Below are 16408 nucleotides of genomic sequence, written 5' to 3' on the forward strand. Positions count from 1 at the left end.
GAGTGGACTACTCCCTGGAATGTGTTGGGGATGTGGAAGTTATGGTGAGATTTGATGGCTTGCTGTTAACATTTCAGAACCAAATAAGTCCCTTCACTTTGTGCTTTTTCTCCATTCAGCGCAGCGCCTTGGAGTCTTGTGTGAAATGTTGGGGTGTCAGCGTGATTGTTGGCTGGACGGATTTGCAAGACTTTGCTGCTAGACCCATTCAGCTCATTATTGGACGTACATGGAAGGGCTCTCTGTTTGGAGGTGAGGCTTACTATAAACTACACAAAGAGATGATTATATGTTATAATATTAATGTTTATCAGAGCCAAATTATTCCATCAACACTCTAAGTAAAGCCTCCATAAGACGAAGAGGTTTGTGTTTTACTAGGACATGAAGTTGGCTTACTATCTCTTTTTAGATTAGTATGTTGGTTGGATTGCTTACCTCTGTTTAAGGTTTGTCTTCTTTATTCTAATACTGTTTTTCAGGCTTTAAGAGTAAGGATGGTGTTACTGAGATGGTTAAAGCCTATCTGGACAAGAAGGTGAAAGTGGACAAGTTCATCACTCACAACATGGCTTTGCACCAAGTCAACAGTGCCATTGAGCTGCTTAAGCACGGTCAGTGGTATGTTAATAAATTTGCTCAATTTTTTAGTTGCAAACAAACAACAGATTGAATTAATCAGTGTCTGTTTTGTGTTTTTGTTTCCACAGCATTCGTGTGATTCTGAGTGTTGTTCCACAGTAAGATCATTGTTGCATACAGTGATGTCTAAACTCTTCATCGATGTTGCAACGAGACCCTTCAGATTGTGTACAAAGCAGTTTGTGATGATCCATCCTTGCTGAGGAAATCATCTGAGCAATGTTAAGGAAATCTGTGTGCAAGGCTATGTGCAGAAAAATTCTAATAATTTAGGAGCCAAATAATTGAAAAAAGTGTCAGATATTTTTGTTTGTGTGAGCGCTTTGTATAACTAAATTATCTGCTGTGCTGTGTTTTGTGTGACACAGATAATTTTAATCTCAATATGATGCATTAAGTTTTGTCTCCGACATGCTAAAATGTCTTTCTAAACCAGATTATTTTATGTCATTTTCTCAAGGTGGCTTCGGCTTGATTCTTGATGGTCTTTTGTTGAGAGGAGCTTAAGAGTTTAAGAAAAGGAGAAAAAAATGTTGGGTTTTCAAAATTTAATAAAAAAAGCAATTAAATCTATGCTATGTAAAGTATACAATTCACTGGAAAATAAACTCTAATTTATGAGTAATTCTTTGATTGTTCAATGTCTTATTGTGTTGAAAAATGGGAAACTACATGTAAAACAAGCACTTTAATCCAGTTTTCATATTACAAAAAGAGCTATGAGAAAAATTCATAAATTCAAATGAGCAATTTGCGAAGTTATTAAAATCTAACAAAATAGTTGTAGATTTCTATTGAAAATCACTGTCCTGGTTTTTAATTTAAATTTATAAAGATTTAATAATTGTTTAACCATGTTGAATAATTTCTGTCAGGGGAGAAGATTTGTTTGCTATTTTGATGAATGTTTCAGGTTTGGCACATATAAGTAAGGATTAGATGTGGATCTGTACATTATAACCACTGCGTGTCGTGGTGTTCCAGCCGCTCCAAGCTACAGCGTGTTTCTCTAATTCACCTGTTACAAGCCGGCTGATCTGAATCAGTTGATTAACGCGTTGCTATGGTGACGCTGCATAACAGAGTGATATTACAGTGACTTAATTCCCAGAGCTACATGTGCGTATCCACTGAAATAATGTAAACAGTTGTCACCAGAATTCTCACCATGGTAGAATTATTATTAAACCAAACATCAATAAAACAAGTTTTTTTTTTGTTTTTTTTTTAATCAAATTAGCTATGTAGTCAGTTAATGACAAGCGTGTCATCTTTAAAGGTACAGAGTAAGAGGATTATTGACATCTACTAGGAAAGATGGGTACAGTAATGAAATGCTGTTACAGTTTATTATGTATGGTGGCTGTCAGTGGTCAAAATTCAGCCAGCCATAAACATGTTTTCATGTGTGAGTGAATCAAGTGAACTAAACTACTGCGATTACGCTGCTACAAGTAATTATTTTGTGTAAATGTGTACTTTCTTGTTCCGCATACTTTCTTAAGGTGTTACTGAATCCAAATGCTTGAGCAACTATCAAACAAAGTAGGTTCAAACATACAGTTGTTTATCTAATCAGAGACACTACAGAAAAAAAGTTGACAAAAATATGACAGCTGCCATGTACTTGAACCCATCACAAGGAGACGTAAATGATTCTTTCTAAAAGAATAAAAACACACCAGTTATTTTAGTAAAATAATTAGATCCGAATAAACATACATTTTAATGATATTAAATTGGCATTTGATTTTGTTACATATTGCACCTTGAAATCCTGTACGTCTTTAGACTTTTTGAGATTCTAGATCCACAAAGAAATTTTAAAACTATGGTCATAATTCAGTGATTTATATATATCAGAACTAAAACAATAAACAGAAGCCCAAGAGATCCTTTCATCAGTTTTCAACACATCCAGTAAGCATAGTTAAACATATCTTATCTCAGAAAACCACCATGTAACCCTGTCCCTCAATCAGAGACAGTGAACAGGAATGAGTATGATACAAAATAGATATGACAGACAAATGAACAGCATCAATGTCAGATTGGCAATCTTAAAGTTTTTATAAAACTCTTCAAACAGTTGCTTTATATTAACATAAGGCAACAGGACTAGGCTATCAAAACAGAACTGTTAAGCGCAGCAGTGGTTGTTCCTTTTAATCCACTCAGTCTAACATATGTTGTCAATTTTACAAAGTGAGAACTCAAAGAACTGATAACAGCAAAGGTTAAAGTCCTTGGCAATCTGAATGTGTTATAAAGTGTCTGGTTCTTGTTTTCTCCTCCCCACTCTCTTGCAGCTGCAGTTCTCTCCTTAAGCCCTGTCTCTTGATCGCAAACGCTCTTTTTTGCAGCAAAAATGGCCACAGCTGGGAAGGTAAGAAAAAAATTACATATCTGCGTTTGCATTATGACACATTTTCTCTTGAATTGTGCAGCTCTTGATATTTTTACAGAGCTAACACACATTCCAGATGTGTAAGAAAAACATTTCCTGCAGTTAGGCTGTTTTTCTGCTTCTATCTTCCTCCCCCTCTCCCTGTGCCTCTGTGAAATTTATCTTGTGTTTTAACTTGGCAAAGGATTTTGTGAGCTTTATCTAAACTCTTGGCAGCACTGGCTGGAAACTCTCACTGAAAAATCCTCAAATTCAAGCCAACCAAGTTGTTTTCTTGTGTCTGGGATAGCTGACCTCTTCTGTGTTTTACTTCTAATAGCTGCCTCAAGATAGCATATGTGGACTTTAAAACATTGCTTTATGCCTCATGTGATTCTAGATTTCACCAGAGTATTTTATGATTTGTATCAGGTCTAAAACGTTTGAGGATGAAGTGAAACCAATTTTTGTGACATGTGAGTTGGTCTGACATTAAGAGAGGCCTTTTTTAGAGTTTATTTTCAATTATAACAAATTATTTGCTGGATTATGTACTGGTTTTTGTCTGTGCAGTACGTTGTGTTTTGTTGTATTATTTATAAAAGGTAGTTGATTGTCATTCTTTTCCTTGCCTTTCTGTGCCTTTATAATGCAGTCCATTTGTCAAGACAGGGGTGTTCCTAGGATTTGAAGACAAGGGGGCCTCAGCCCTCAAGACAAGACATATAAAGTTGTTCAATTCAATTCAATTTCAATTCAACTTTATTTACATCGCGTCAAATCACGGCAATGCCATCTCAAGACACTTTACAGACAGGAAGCGTCTTGAGCGTGTTCTTATTAGCTATTAATAAAACCATGTTGTCAAGGACTTCAATGATCTCCAGTCACTGTTTTATTACTTTAGGTACAAAACTTTGTGGGACATAAGGGGTGTTACTTTACTTTCTACTTTACATGACTACTATGTAAAGAGATGACATTGTTGGGATTTGACGCTATATAAATAAATTTGAATTGAATTGAATTGAATATGTAGACATGTACAATATGCTGAAAGAAATATACTTCACTGTAAAATCCACAAACAAGATAAAGAAAGTGATGATGAGGTCATGCTGCAGAGATACATGCTACTACAACTCCCTGAGCAATAAACATCATGATTAGATCTATTGAAACTTTCCTGGAAGAACCGCAACCCCCTTCTGACCTAACCTCCAGCTCAGGTCTCTGCACTAAGGGAAATTATATTTGTTATGACATATAATCTTAGATACACCATATGTGTCAGATAAAGTCATTCATGCAAAGGGAGAACATGAAGTCAACATAAAAAGGCCTCAACTGAGATTAAAACAAGAACCTGATGACCCAGCAGTCTGTTACAGGTCACCATTGCTGAGCTGCAGACTGATCTAACCAAGACATGATGGAAAATTAAACAAAGGATCAAACTCATTATTTACTTCTAATATATTCCAAACTTATCTGGTCTGTCTTAATCTTTATTATTTGCACAGAAAGGGATTAAATGCTCTGTTCTGTGAATAAAAACTATGTTGTTGGCAGCTGTTCAGTGTCATCCATCTTGTCCTGTGGCTCCACAGCAGCAGCTACAATGGACCAACAACTTCACAGCTAAACTGTCTAGGAACGCTCAGAGATACTTGTCGTGTTTAACCAGTTGTCATGTTGCCCTATAGGTTATTAAATGCAAGGCAGCAGTGGCCTGGGAGCCCAACAAACCTGTGGTGATTGAGGAGATTGAGGTAGCCCCACCACAGGAAAATGAAGTCCGTATCAAGGTAAAAAAAAAAATTAAAAAAAAATCTACTTTGAACCCTCAATAGTGAATACACAAGTCGTCAAGGTATACGGGCAAAAAAGTTTGAAACGTGAGTCATACCATACTGCTGCTGTTCTACTTAGTTCTCGGCCGTCAGTGGTTTCATCATTCTGTTTGTCTATGGTGCAGATTGTGGCAACATCAGTGTGCCACTCAGACCTGTACCACCTGTTGGAGAGTATGCACAAAGATGGCTTCCCAACTGTCCTCGGCCACGAGGCTGCTGGCATCGTGGAGAGTGTCGGGCCTGGAGTCACAGAATTTCAACCAGGTCATTTAAAAATGTTCTACTTATTTCTGGACACTGAAAGTGGCGAGCACGACCAATAAAAATTATTGTCATCTTGAGTTAACTACTTTATTAAGCTGAGGGTTACTCCCAATTTCATAATCGAAACGGGCATGTATGTGTGATGAGTTATAGGTAAAATTAAGATACATTACTATTTTTTTTAATTAATATATAATAATATAATATAATAATAATATAATAAATATTTAAAATTTTTTTATTTTCTATTTTATTTTTCATTTAATTTAATTTTTATTTAATTTAGTTCATGTGTGGAATTATTCACACCATTTCCAAATTAAGCTTGCTTGAAAATATTAGCATTTGTTTTGGTTTAATGTAAAATAAATTTTAAGTCTTTGCTATTTTAATTCAAATATAGAGACAAAGGAAGTCACTTTGCCGGTGAATTAAACTTAAACTGTCAATGGGTATCACTAGTTCAAGTACGCTTGACTTCTTTCCTACTGTTCTGAAGCTGTCTAAAGTGGACTTTTGCCATCCTTCAGGGGACAAAGTGATTCCTATTTTCCTCTGCCAGTGCAAAGAATGCCGCTTCTGTAAAAGTCCCAAGACCAACCAGTGTGAATTAGCGTGGTAAGAACCATCATCATCCTCATTTGTCATGTACACGTCTAACTTTAGTTTCTGATGTTCAATTGATAAAGTCTCAAATAATCCAAAAGCAATTGTTCACCTCATTAAAAATGTGTCGTTCAGGACCAGGATTCGTCAGGAAATAATGGCGGCAGTGGAATCCAGATTTACTTGTAAAGGGAAAAGGATCCTGCAGTTTATGGGAACCAGTACCTTCTCTGAGTACACAGTGATCAACCAGATTGCAGTGGCTAAGATTGACCCAGCCGCTCCGTTGGACAAAGTCTGTCTCCTCGGATGTGGGATCTGCACTGGCTATGGAGCAGCAGTGAATACTGCGAAGGTTTGTGAGGGATTAAATGTAAACAATGATGTCAACCTTCAGAGATTTTATATTTATGCATGGTCTCACAGTTAATTGTATATTTCAGGGTTAAAAACCCAACTCTAAGGTTGAGAAAAGTGTCCACATAAATGGAATGGCACAAAGGTATTTTACAACAATCCTCCATGATGCTGAAAAGGAGAAAGTGTAAAGACATCAGAACTGGATTGGTGTGGTCCACTTTCTTGGTTTTAGTGAGAACTCAACCAGCAGTTCTGAATAAACTGCAGATGTTTAATTGAATTTTTTTTTTTTTTTTTTTTTTTTTTTTTTTTTTATAGAAAAACCAGTAAAGACACTGTTACAATAATCAAGCTGATAAAAAGATGAAAACCTGGACAAGTTTTTCCACGTCCTGCTGTAAAATCAGGTCCATTATCCTTAATATAGTGTTAAGCTCATACTAAGCTGACTTTAAATCCTTAAAGCCTTAATGTGTTTCTGTCTGAGTCCGTCACTTTACTTAAACACCCAACACAAACGACTGTCACTGAGGTGGTACCCTCCTATTTACTGCTGCTACCTTCAACAGCCCAGCTTGTACCTTATAAACAGCAGTATTGTAATTCTAGGTTGTCTCGTCTTTGTGAGGTCCAAATATTACTGTTGAGTCCGGTGGCCCTGTGGTGTCTCCCACAACACTCCACAACTAACCTGCAACATGAATACAAACGTCACAACACTAAGGAATTCGTAAAAACAAGTTATCCTTACTCCATCGGTGCATCAGTCAACCTATTGTTTGCCACATCTTCACACTCTGACCCTACTGCCCTATCTGACCATTGTAGTAGGGTCCATGTTCCAATCAGACACTTGATTAGCACTGAGATACCAGAAGCTTGAATCACGAGTAAACAACAGTTTGGCGTCGACAGAGGTGATTTAGCAAGTTTTCCATGGGTTTTAGCAGCATATTCAACTCTACTGCCCATCCCACAAATGCATTTCTATTACAAACGTGACGCCATTTAAATGTAAAATACCTCAAACACGTGCAGGACTGCGGCCCTCCAGGACCGGTTTTGCCCACCCCCTGCACCAAACTTTCACAGTTATATTGACAGGATTCTTTCACATCAGATGTGAGGCTAGGCAATGCGAGTTTCCTGGTTTTGGTTGACGACATGTTTTATTTAACGTCTCCATTCATTTATTTTTTTCCTGGAGTAACTCTGAGACTCTTTTATCTGTAGGTTGAACCAGGCTCCACATGTGCCGTGTTTGGTCTTGGAGCTGTGGGTTTGGCTGCTGTCATGGGATGCAAAACTGCAGGAGCCAAAAGGATTATAGCTGTTGATATCAATCCAGAGAAAGCTGAGAAAGCCAAGGTGTTTGGTGCGACTGACTTTGTGAACCCCAAGGACCACAGCAAACCCATCGAGCAAGTGCTGGCAGAGATGACCGACGGAGGAGTGGACTACGCCATAGAATGTGTTGGGAATGTGGGAGTCATGGTAAGGAGATTTATTCTAATGTGGCTTGTGAGTGGAGTAAAAAAAAAAAAGGGAAAACTTACTGGGAAAAATTGGATAAGAATGCATTTCTCGGACTTATTTGTTTTATTTATTTGCAGTAGAAGAAGCCATCTGGATACTAATCTGACTATTATTACTCTCAATCCAGCAAAGTGCCCTGGAATCCTGCATGCAAGCATGGGGTGTCAGCGTGATTGTCGGCTGGACAGCCTTACATGACATTTCTTTCAAACCGGTTCAGCTCATTTGTGGACGAACATGGAAAGGGTCCCTGTTTGGAGGTAAAAACCTTCATCACTACTCAACTCAACTGTATTTATAAAGCACTTTAACACAACGCTAGCTGCAACAAAGTGCTGGACAAAAAAAGGAACACATTAAAAACGTGCTGAGTGAGATAATAGAAATTAAGGTAATAAAAGATAAAACAATTTTTTTTTAAAAGTCATCACTATTCATCAACTTCTACAGTTCAGCTTCTCTAAACAGGGATCTTCTGTTTGCATTTGACGGCTCAGGGTTTAAGAGCAAGGACGGCGTTTCAGACATGGTGACAGCCTACATGGACAAGAAGGTGAAGCTGGATGAGTTCATCACTCATAACATGACTTTGGACCAAGTCAATGATGCCATTGACCTCATGAAGCAATGCAAATGGTATGTTTTCCATGCACTCATCTGCCATTTCTCCTCTAGATGTTATTAATCATGTGCAGTTTTGCTCATTTCTTTTCTCTGTTTTTGTTCCACAGCATCCGAGCAGTCATGAGTGTTTCTTCACCATAACACAGTCAAAGCTTTCAGTTTTATCAATGTAATAAATCAGGCATAATCTTCACAAAAATCACCAATATTTTCTCATCTACTCTTCTGAAAACTTTCAGTCAGATTCATGCAAATGTTCACAGACTGCAAAGCTGGGCCAAAGTCGCACAGGAAAATGACCCCAAAACCCTGTTAAGGGCATGAAATAAAGGCACATGTGCAAACAAAGACAGGAAAAAGGGTCAGTGATGTCAATCACCAGGTGTCAAACTATGTCAACAAATAACACAAATCACTGGAATATAAAGCTGCTGTGGACCATTTCAGGTATTAAAGAAAAATATTGTCATGGAAAACACTGGAGAGAGATCTTTGTGTATAAGAGTTTTATCATTCCAGCTGCAGTGGTGGGAGGGTCCCCAGTAGCGGGATTGAGACACTGTCTGCCTAACAGGGGATTCTGAATAACTTTCAGCTGTTTCCCTGTTGTAAGGGGAAGATGCAGGAAACCGTTGTAAAATAACTCAGATTGGTGCCTTCGGGATTTATAACCTCATCCTGGATCCTTTGAAGAGACCTTGTCCAGAACTTAGGAGACTCATTTCACTCAGCTGCCGCCCAAACTTTTGGGATCCAGGTAGTTTATTGTTTCCCACAGTTGTGTTTGTGAGATGGGCCGTACACCTTTCACCCCAAAGCATCATAAATCGTGACCTTTGTCAGTCTCTAAAGCAGAAATGCTAATCTGATGGTCACATTAAATCTGAGGTCATATAGAGTTCACGTAGAATGGTCAGAAATACAAATTAGAATAATGTCCACATTAATTACACTGAAAAATAAGGTATGATATAAAAACACACATGTTTATATAAAATATCCATTACACTAGTAGTGAACTAAATGAGCTGAAGTGTGGGAAATGATGTGGTGAAGGTGCCTTAATCTGCATGTGTGTGCAGTCTGTCGCACCAATGGTGTTGGGAAAATCAGCCAGAGACAGAGAAGCAGATTTATATATGAGGTGAATCCATTTAAAGGTTTACATCCTCTTTTAATGAGAATATGCATGAAGCTTATACAAAACATTCATCATTGCTACATAAAGCTAAAGTGGAAGCTCTGAGTGACACTAAATAAAGAGCCATTTGGGAAGTGGAAGAGGCAACTCTTCTAAAAGGAACCGAGTCAAAAGGGAGGTAAGAATTTCCCATCACTACAGCGTAAAATATATCATTATCTTAGCAGGCCTGCCTGGGTAAAAAGGCCAGGTTTACTTTAGGATAACAGAGTTCTCTGTAAATTTCAAAGAGTAATTTCAAACAAAAATGACTGTAATTTCTTAACTTTATTTGAAAGAAAGATTTTTTCCAAACATGTCGGCCCTCTTAAATGTTCATGAATTGCACGATCTTTTCTAAAAGTATTTGCTTTTAGGAGCTGTTGATCCATTCAACTCCTCCCAGTTATGTGCCAATGGTGAGTAAAGATCCTAAAGCATTTTTCTTGGAGCAAAAAGTAACATCTTTACCAAACCATCTAATGGTCTAAACCTTTACATGGTCAGAACAACTGGCCATTGTGAAGTGAAGTGTGAAACTTGAGTCGTGGAGGGCCAGTATCCTTCTGGTTTTTTATGTGTACCTCACCGACACACCCAATTAAAATCAAATGGTACCAATAGCTTCATGTCAAACTTTTTGTTTCAGTCAGATGTGGAGACAACAAAAACCTGCAGGATACTGGCCGTCGAGGACTGGTGTCTGACACCTGTGGTCTAAACAGTTGATTTATCAGCTTCCTTGTTTGCTTGTTTACTGGGTTGCATGTTCACTGTGCTGTCACTGATTGTGCTATTAAACAATCTAAAGGAGCAGTCAGATTATTATAAATTAGGTTTACACAGGCTTAACTAATTATATCTCTGTTTGCTTAACTTGGCAGGGAGTGTTTTTTTCATTTCTCTGCCAGGATAGACTACAAGATCTCTTTATCAGCAGACCTCCTGGTTGTATCCCAAAAGGTCTCGCAATAAAAGAGAAGATATTACACTGAACTCCAGACACTGAATGAAATAATATGCAACCACATAACCACATACAATAACTGCTTGATCCCCAGCGTGTTTTTTTCTTTTCATTTAGCTTTTAACACACACTGGATTGGGTCTTGTGCAATCACTGCTGGTTTGGAGGACAAAACAGCTTCTATTAGGGTTAGAGTTCAGGACCCAAAGGCAGACAGGGCTCTAAATTTAAAGCTGATAAAAGTTGCAACAGAGTGGAAAAAGTCTAAAGCAATAACCAGAAAGAAATAAAGACCAAATGAAAGGCGAAGAAGAAGAAGAGGAAATTAAAGGAAGACCAACACGCAAACACAAGACCATAATGCTCACACAGACACATTTACACAAGCTAATAAAACAGTCAGAAAACATAAATAAAAGACTGAGAAAGACAAACATGGAAGCAGATGGCTCAGTACACTATTCAGCCTGAAGCAGGAAACAAAGACAGGAAAATGTTTATTCTGAAGTATTTAAATCTGGCTTTGACCTTGAGTTTGATGATCCACCTCCGACCAACTCTACCTCCACCCACGCTGGTGTTAAACGCATAGTCCAGTGAGCTGATGCCACACGTTGATTAAATCTTGGTTGGCTGAAAGGTAACTCGAGCTGACAAGGCCTAACTCCAGCCAACTACGACTGATTTTATTAACGACATGGTCAGAAGTGGTATCTTTATGAGGACAAAACCAAGTTTTTCTACCATCTTTACTTTTGTTTTAGGTACTTATCTCTACAATGTTTACTTTTTTCATTACAGAAAATAAGCTCTTTTCCTTGTCAGAGCAAAAACCACCAACCGGATAAACGGAAACCAAGTGGAACTTTAGTTTTCCTGTTCCATGCATTGTCCCCATGTGGCGGTGGAAAACTAGAAAAAGGTCATTGTGTGTTTTTGGGAGCTGTTGGAAAAACCCAACACCCAGGATGTCTAAAGTCTTTCCCTGAAGTCCACCATCCGACATTATTTCAAATGACATAGGTTTTAGACGTCTCCCTGCTCAAATACACTTTCAGTCAATGAAAAAAAAACAAAAAACAACTTCCTAACAGCTTGTTTTATGTTTTTCTGGTGATTCGTGTAAAGGTAATGAACCATGGTGTTGCTATATTTCTCTTTTCAATGAATCACCTAAACAAGAGGGGTTTGCACCAGAGTTTACATCCATTTTTAATGGATTCAGCATCGGATCACGATCTTTTTGTTTCAGATTGTGGCCACAGGGATCTGTCACACTGACTCCTACACACTGAGCGGATCTGATCCTGAGGGAACTTTCCCAGTGGTGCTGGGCCACGAAGGAGCTGGCATCGTAGAAAGTGTTGGCGAGGGAGTCACCAAGTTCCAGCCAGGTTTTCTTCCATCGTACTCTGCAGTGTCTCTCATGGCTCTCAAATGTCATAATGTCATGGATTTATATAGTCTGGATACATTTCTCTGCTTGACTGCTTCACATGATTTATGCAGCAGTGCACTCAAGCTGTCTCCAGTTCCAAAACATCTCAATGTGGTATTGTAGTCAGAAAAGATGAGCAGTTTCAGAAACTTTTGAACCATAATGGTCTTAAAACATTTAGGCAAAAGCTATTGAGCTGCATCTGCACGATTTCTGAGCTGCAGTCCTGCCTAAAAGACTTGCTTACTGGCTAAAAGCCTGAAATAGAAGTAAAGATGCTGCAAAGTAAGTGCTTGATGCTTGTGCTTTAATAATTACTGCTCAGCAAGTGATCAGATTGTGTGTGCTTGTATTTTAGGGGACACAGTCATACCTTTGTATATTCCACAATGTGGAGAGTGCAAGTTCTGCAAGAATCCCAAAACGAACCTGTGTCAAAAGATCAGGTAGGTATTGTGTTTCATGTACGTGCTAACTTTTCAATGCATTTTACCTTGCACACAATGTCGGACCAGTTTGAACTTGTTCCCTAGGCTCACTCAGGGCAAAGGCTTGATGCCAGATGGGACAACACGTTTCTCTTGCAAAGGTAAGAGCCTTTTCCACTTCATGGGCTGCAGCACGTTTTCAGAGTACACCGTGGTGGCCGAGATCTCGCTGGCTAAAGTGGACCATCGGGCCCCTCTGGACAAGGTGTGTCTGCTGGGCTGTGGCATCACTACTGGTTATGGAGCTCCTCTAAACACAGCAAAGGTTAGATTTTCTTTGACAGTCTGCTTCCACAAGTAAGAGCAAATTACCCGTTAGTTTGTGCCAAATCAGGTGATAAGTTGATGGGTATTTCATGGGAAAACTTATCTTTTTTTCTTTTTCTTACTGATGCCAATTAGTTGCTCCATCAAATTCAAGGTGTGCAGTATTGTCTTAGTACTGCCTTACCAAATCCTGCAGGTAGAGGCGGGGTCGACCTGTGCGGTGTTCGGCCTCGGCGCGCTGGGACTCGCAGCGATCATGGGCTGTAAAGCTGCTGGGGCAGCAAGGATCATTGGAATTGATCCCAACCCTGACAAGTTTAAAACTGCTCGAGAGTTTGGCGCCACAGACTTGCTGAACCCGAAGGACCACAGCAAGCCGATTCAAGAGGTCCTGATTGAAATGACAGATGGAGGTGTAGACTATTCCTTTGAATGTGTGGGCAATGTGGCAATCATGGTGAGTCATATTCTTACTAATTTATCCAACTGAGTGGTTTAACCAAACAAACATTGACTTTTGTCTCATAAACGTGGTTAAACATTAACTGACTCTTGTATTGGTTGGAAGGGAAGAATATTTTGATCCACAGTTGATTAGAACTGCTGTGTCAGATGCTGTTAAGATCAGACTGCTAAGTCACGATGTTCTCATCTCCTCTACTGGTGGCAGAGGGCAGCCCTGGAGGCCTGCCATAAAGGATGGGGCACCAGCGTCATTATCGGGGTGGCAGCAGCTGGACAAGAGATTTCCACCCGGCCCTTCCAGCTGGTGACAGGACGCACCTGGAAAGGCACGGCTTTTGGAGGTAACCTGAACCAGTTTTCCAGGATTATTTGTTGATTCAAGGAGGAAAAGATTTGTGGAACAAATCTTCCCACAGCACATACATTCACTGCTCCCTTTAACTTGTCCTCTGTGCCACGCAGTGCCAACAGCAGGTCACATGTCTAATCTGATGTCACACCAATGTTTTATGTTCAAAAACTACAAAATGACTGGAGCAAATTCTGACAATATCCATACACCCTAAATACACTATCTATTGATATTGACACCCTTTGAAATTTCAGTACGTAGTTTTCACTTTAAATGGATTTTAGTGGCTCCTGTAGCAGTGACCACAAAGATCTTTAAAACCTAAATGCTAGCATTCCAGCATGCTAAACGAAGGCGGCGTCCCCACCCTCTGCCATGCTGTCGACATTGGTTCCTGGTCACTTGTAAGATTTAGTTGAAAATACTCACCTTCCCTTGCAGAGTGCATGGACAAGCACACACATATCGTTCAGATCTTATCCACATCCACACCCTCTCATGCTCTTAAGATCCAATCACAAGAAGCCAATATCTGTCCCACACACCTTCCTGAAAACCAGAGCTTTTGACTCTAGAACATTCTCTTTGCCAGCTTTCGATGCATTCTGCAGACAACTGGGATGAAATTTAGACTTTTGATATTTACTTACTCAAGTTATTATTGTGTATCATATCTGTTTAAAGAGTGTGATGCCAGCTCCTCCTACTGGGGTTGCCCTGAAGATGTCTCAACTCTGGGGCCTTTATGAACCAGATGAAAGTTCAGGCTAAACATTTGAGTGTCATAAAAAAAAGCAACTTGCCTTGTTCTCTTTGGGAAAACATTCCTTAGACTGTTGCATGTTTTCTGTCGACTGTTTTACCCTTTCTGATCAGAAATAAAGACTTGTTTTTTTGTTTGCTTTTTTTTTTTTTTTACTTTTTACTTAACTTCCTATGTCTCAGCACAAGGCAGGCAGTTTCAAGTTTGTGCGAGCTGTTCTTCACACCTCAGACTGACCCCTTACATGCCTCCTTTTCTTAATAATTACACTATAAACAGAGGAAAATGCTACCTGAAAATGGACGTTTTAGTATGAGAGAGCTGCTGGTTGTTAAGCCAAGTCCGAATGAGTCTGAGTCTTAAACAACTTTGAAGTAAAATCTTCCAGTTATCTGAACAAAGACTGAATAAGCTTCGATCTCTAACAAGCTAATTAAGTCTTGATGTTCTATAATTGTGCTGAGCAAAAATAAAACAATGCCACGGAAGAGTTTGACTGACAAATGTTACAATTCAACTCACATTCAAATATGCACATTTGCATTTTTATAAAAAGAAAAAGTTTGAAAAGTCACAACTTTCCTCTTATGGCATTATCTACTCTTTACTCAGGATACAAAAGTGTTGACAGTGTTCCCAGACTGGTGGAGGACTACATGAAGAAGAAGCTGAAAGTGGATGAATTTGTGACTCACACTCTGCCCTTTGAGAAGATCACTGACGGTTTTGATCTCATGCATGCTGGGAAGTGGTAAGCCAGGATTTACAGACGCGATCTGAGGTTGTTTGTCATGTTAAACTCTGAAGGACTCCAGCTCTCCTTCGGGTTTTAACCGCTAAAGAAATGCGTAACTGCTGCCCTCTGTTGAGGACAAAGCTGAAATGAGATGAACAGTGGAGACAGGAGGGAGGCTCTTTCTCAAAATGTTGGCATTTTTGGCACCAATAATGCATTTCAGCTTCTTCTTCTGTCCTTTCTCACCCCATTTTTTCTTTTTTTTTTTTTTTTCTTTCAGCATTCGAGTTGTCCTTCAGGTCTAGACCTGCGAGCATCCATCCTGTTTACACGTCTCACTTTTTAATAAATCTTTAATTTCATGTTCATGTGTGTTTTTGTTTGAACAATGCAGTGGGTTTGCTGTTTGATAAACACCCCCCAACCCTCCCCCTCCGCTGTAACACAGAAAGGGAATGTGGAAGTGAGAGACAGAAGAATGAAAACTGCATTATTCACAAATATTCTTTGATCTAGTTTGAGTGAGTAATGAGGCAATACAACCACAAATGCTGAGTGATTCCTTTTTGGGGAGAAGCATCAGTATGTAAGCCCGGAGTTCAATAAAAATGCCAGAACAACACAGTAGTTTTTTTAATGTGTGTGTGTATGTGTGTATACTTGCATAACATCTAGCTCTTCCTGCAGTAGGCTTTGAACACACATATTAAAATATATTGTGTAGGAAAACAGCTGGACTGTTTTGAGATAGATGCTTCATCAGGCGGGATCCTGCTAGGTGGCAGATTTCATGCAACACACAGGAGAACAAAGGGAATCTTTATATATAGATATATATATAGATACATATATAGATATATATATATAGATATATAGATATAGAGATATAGATATAGATATATAGATATAGATATAGAGATATAGAGATATATATAGTTGTTTGCATTTATCTGCTTTTATCCTCTTGGCAAGTTTCCTAGAACCTTAATAACACTGCACACTGTGCTGAAATTTAGCTTTAAATTAGTTTTGTATTCATAACTGTAAACTTTGTGCCTTTTTGTAGCCCAATTATGTACCTTTGTATGAGAGAGAAAAAGGGAATGAACAATGGCTAAGTTGCTTATTTACTTCTACAGTTAATTATTCATGGATCAGTGATAAATTGCTTCACAAATATGCAGTCTTCAGAAAATAGTTGGGTAAAAATGAAATGAGAAAGCAGCCCATGTCCAAAACAAGACGTTAAATACCTTCAGAAAATCTGAAGAAGTCTCGCCTCAGACCATTTTAACACATGACAATAAAGTCTGGCTGCTAGGAAGCAAAATATAAAGAAACTGAGGGATGACTCAAGTCTTAATTTGCAAATCCTCATGCTTTAGCTTTATATTATAAACATTAAACGGGACATTATAAGAAAAGGTGCATGTCAAACTGGAAAATTCATCACAGTGTTTAATGGCAGCATCTCAGCA

The 16408-nt window shown here is 38.8% G+C and overlaps 1 protein-coding gene across 2 annotated transcripts; it reads left to right on the forward strand.

Moving 5' to 3' along the window:
* The first annotated feature begins 2988 nt into the window (after positions 1-2988).
* Positions 2989-15329, forward strand: LOC306772477 (alcohol dehydrogenase class-3 chain L). Of its 2 annotated transcripts, none has more exons than XM_079261964.1 (9): positions 2989-3028; positions 4735-4836; positions 11674-11815; positions 12218-12305; positions 12393-12612; positions 12811-13071; positions 13285-13420; positions 14807-14945; positions 15211-15329. In XM_079261964.1, exons 1-9 carry the CDS (start codon positions 3011-3013, stop codon positions 15233-15235), a joined length of 1131 nt encoding a protein of 376 aa, XP_079118090.1. In that variant the 5' UTR covers positions 2989-3010; the 3' UTR covers positions 15236-15329. The 2 variants fall into 2 exon arrangements, with proteins under 2 accessions (XP_079118090.1, XP_079118089.1); XM_079261963.1 differs by lacking the exons at positions 11674-11815; positions 12218-12305; positions 12393-12612; ... (2 more) ...; positions 14807-14945; positions 15211-15329 and adding exons at positions 5007-5148; positions 5679-5766; positions 5890-6109; ... (2 more) ...; positions 8148-8286; positions 8382-8828.
* The last annotated feature ends 1079 nt before the right edge of the window (positions 15330-16408 follow it).

Source organism: Telmatherina bonti (genome assembly GCF_933228915.1).
Source record: "Telmatherina bonti genome assembly, chromosome: 22".
Taxonomy (NCBI): Eukaryota; Metazoa; Chordata; class Actinopteri; order Atheriniformes; family Telmatherinidae; genus Telmatherina; species Telmatherina bonti.

Excerpts from the sequence above, each read along its gene's own strand:
- LOC306772477 (XM_079261963.1), top strand. Across the intron at positions 4,837-5,006 it reads AAAATGAAGTCCGTATCAAG|ATTGTGGCAACATCAGTGTG; the intron begins GTAAAAAAAAAA and ends TCTATGGTGCAG. Across the intron at positions 7,911-8,147 it reads GAAAGGGTCCCTGTTTGGAG|GGTTTAAGAGCAAGGACGGC; the intron begins GTAAAAACCTTC and ends TTGACGGCTCAG.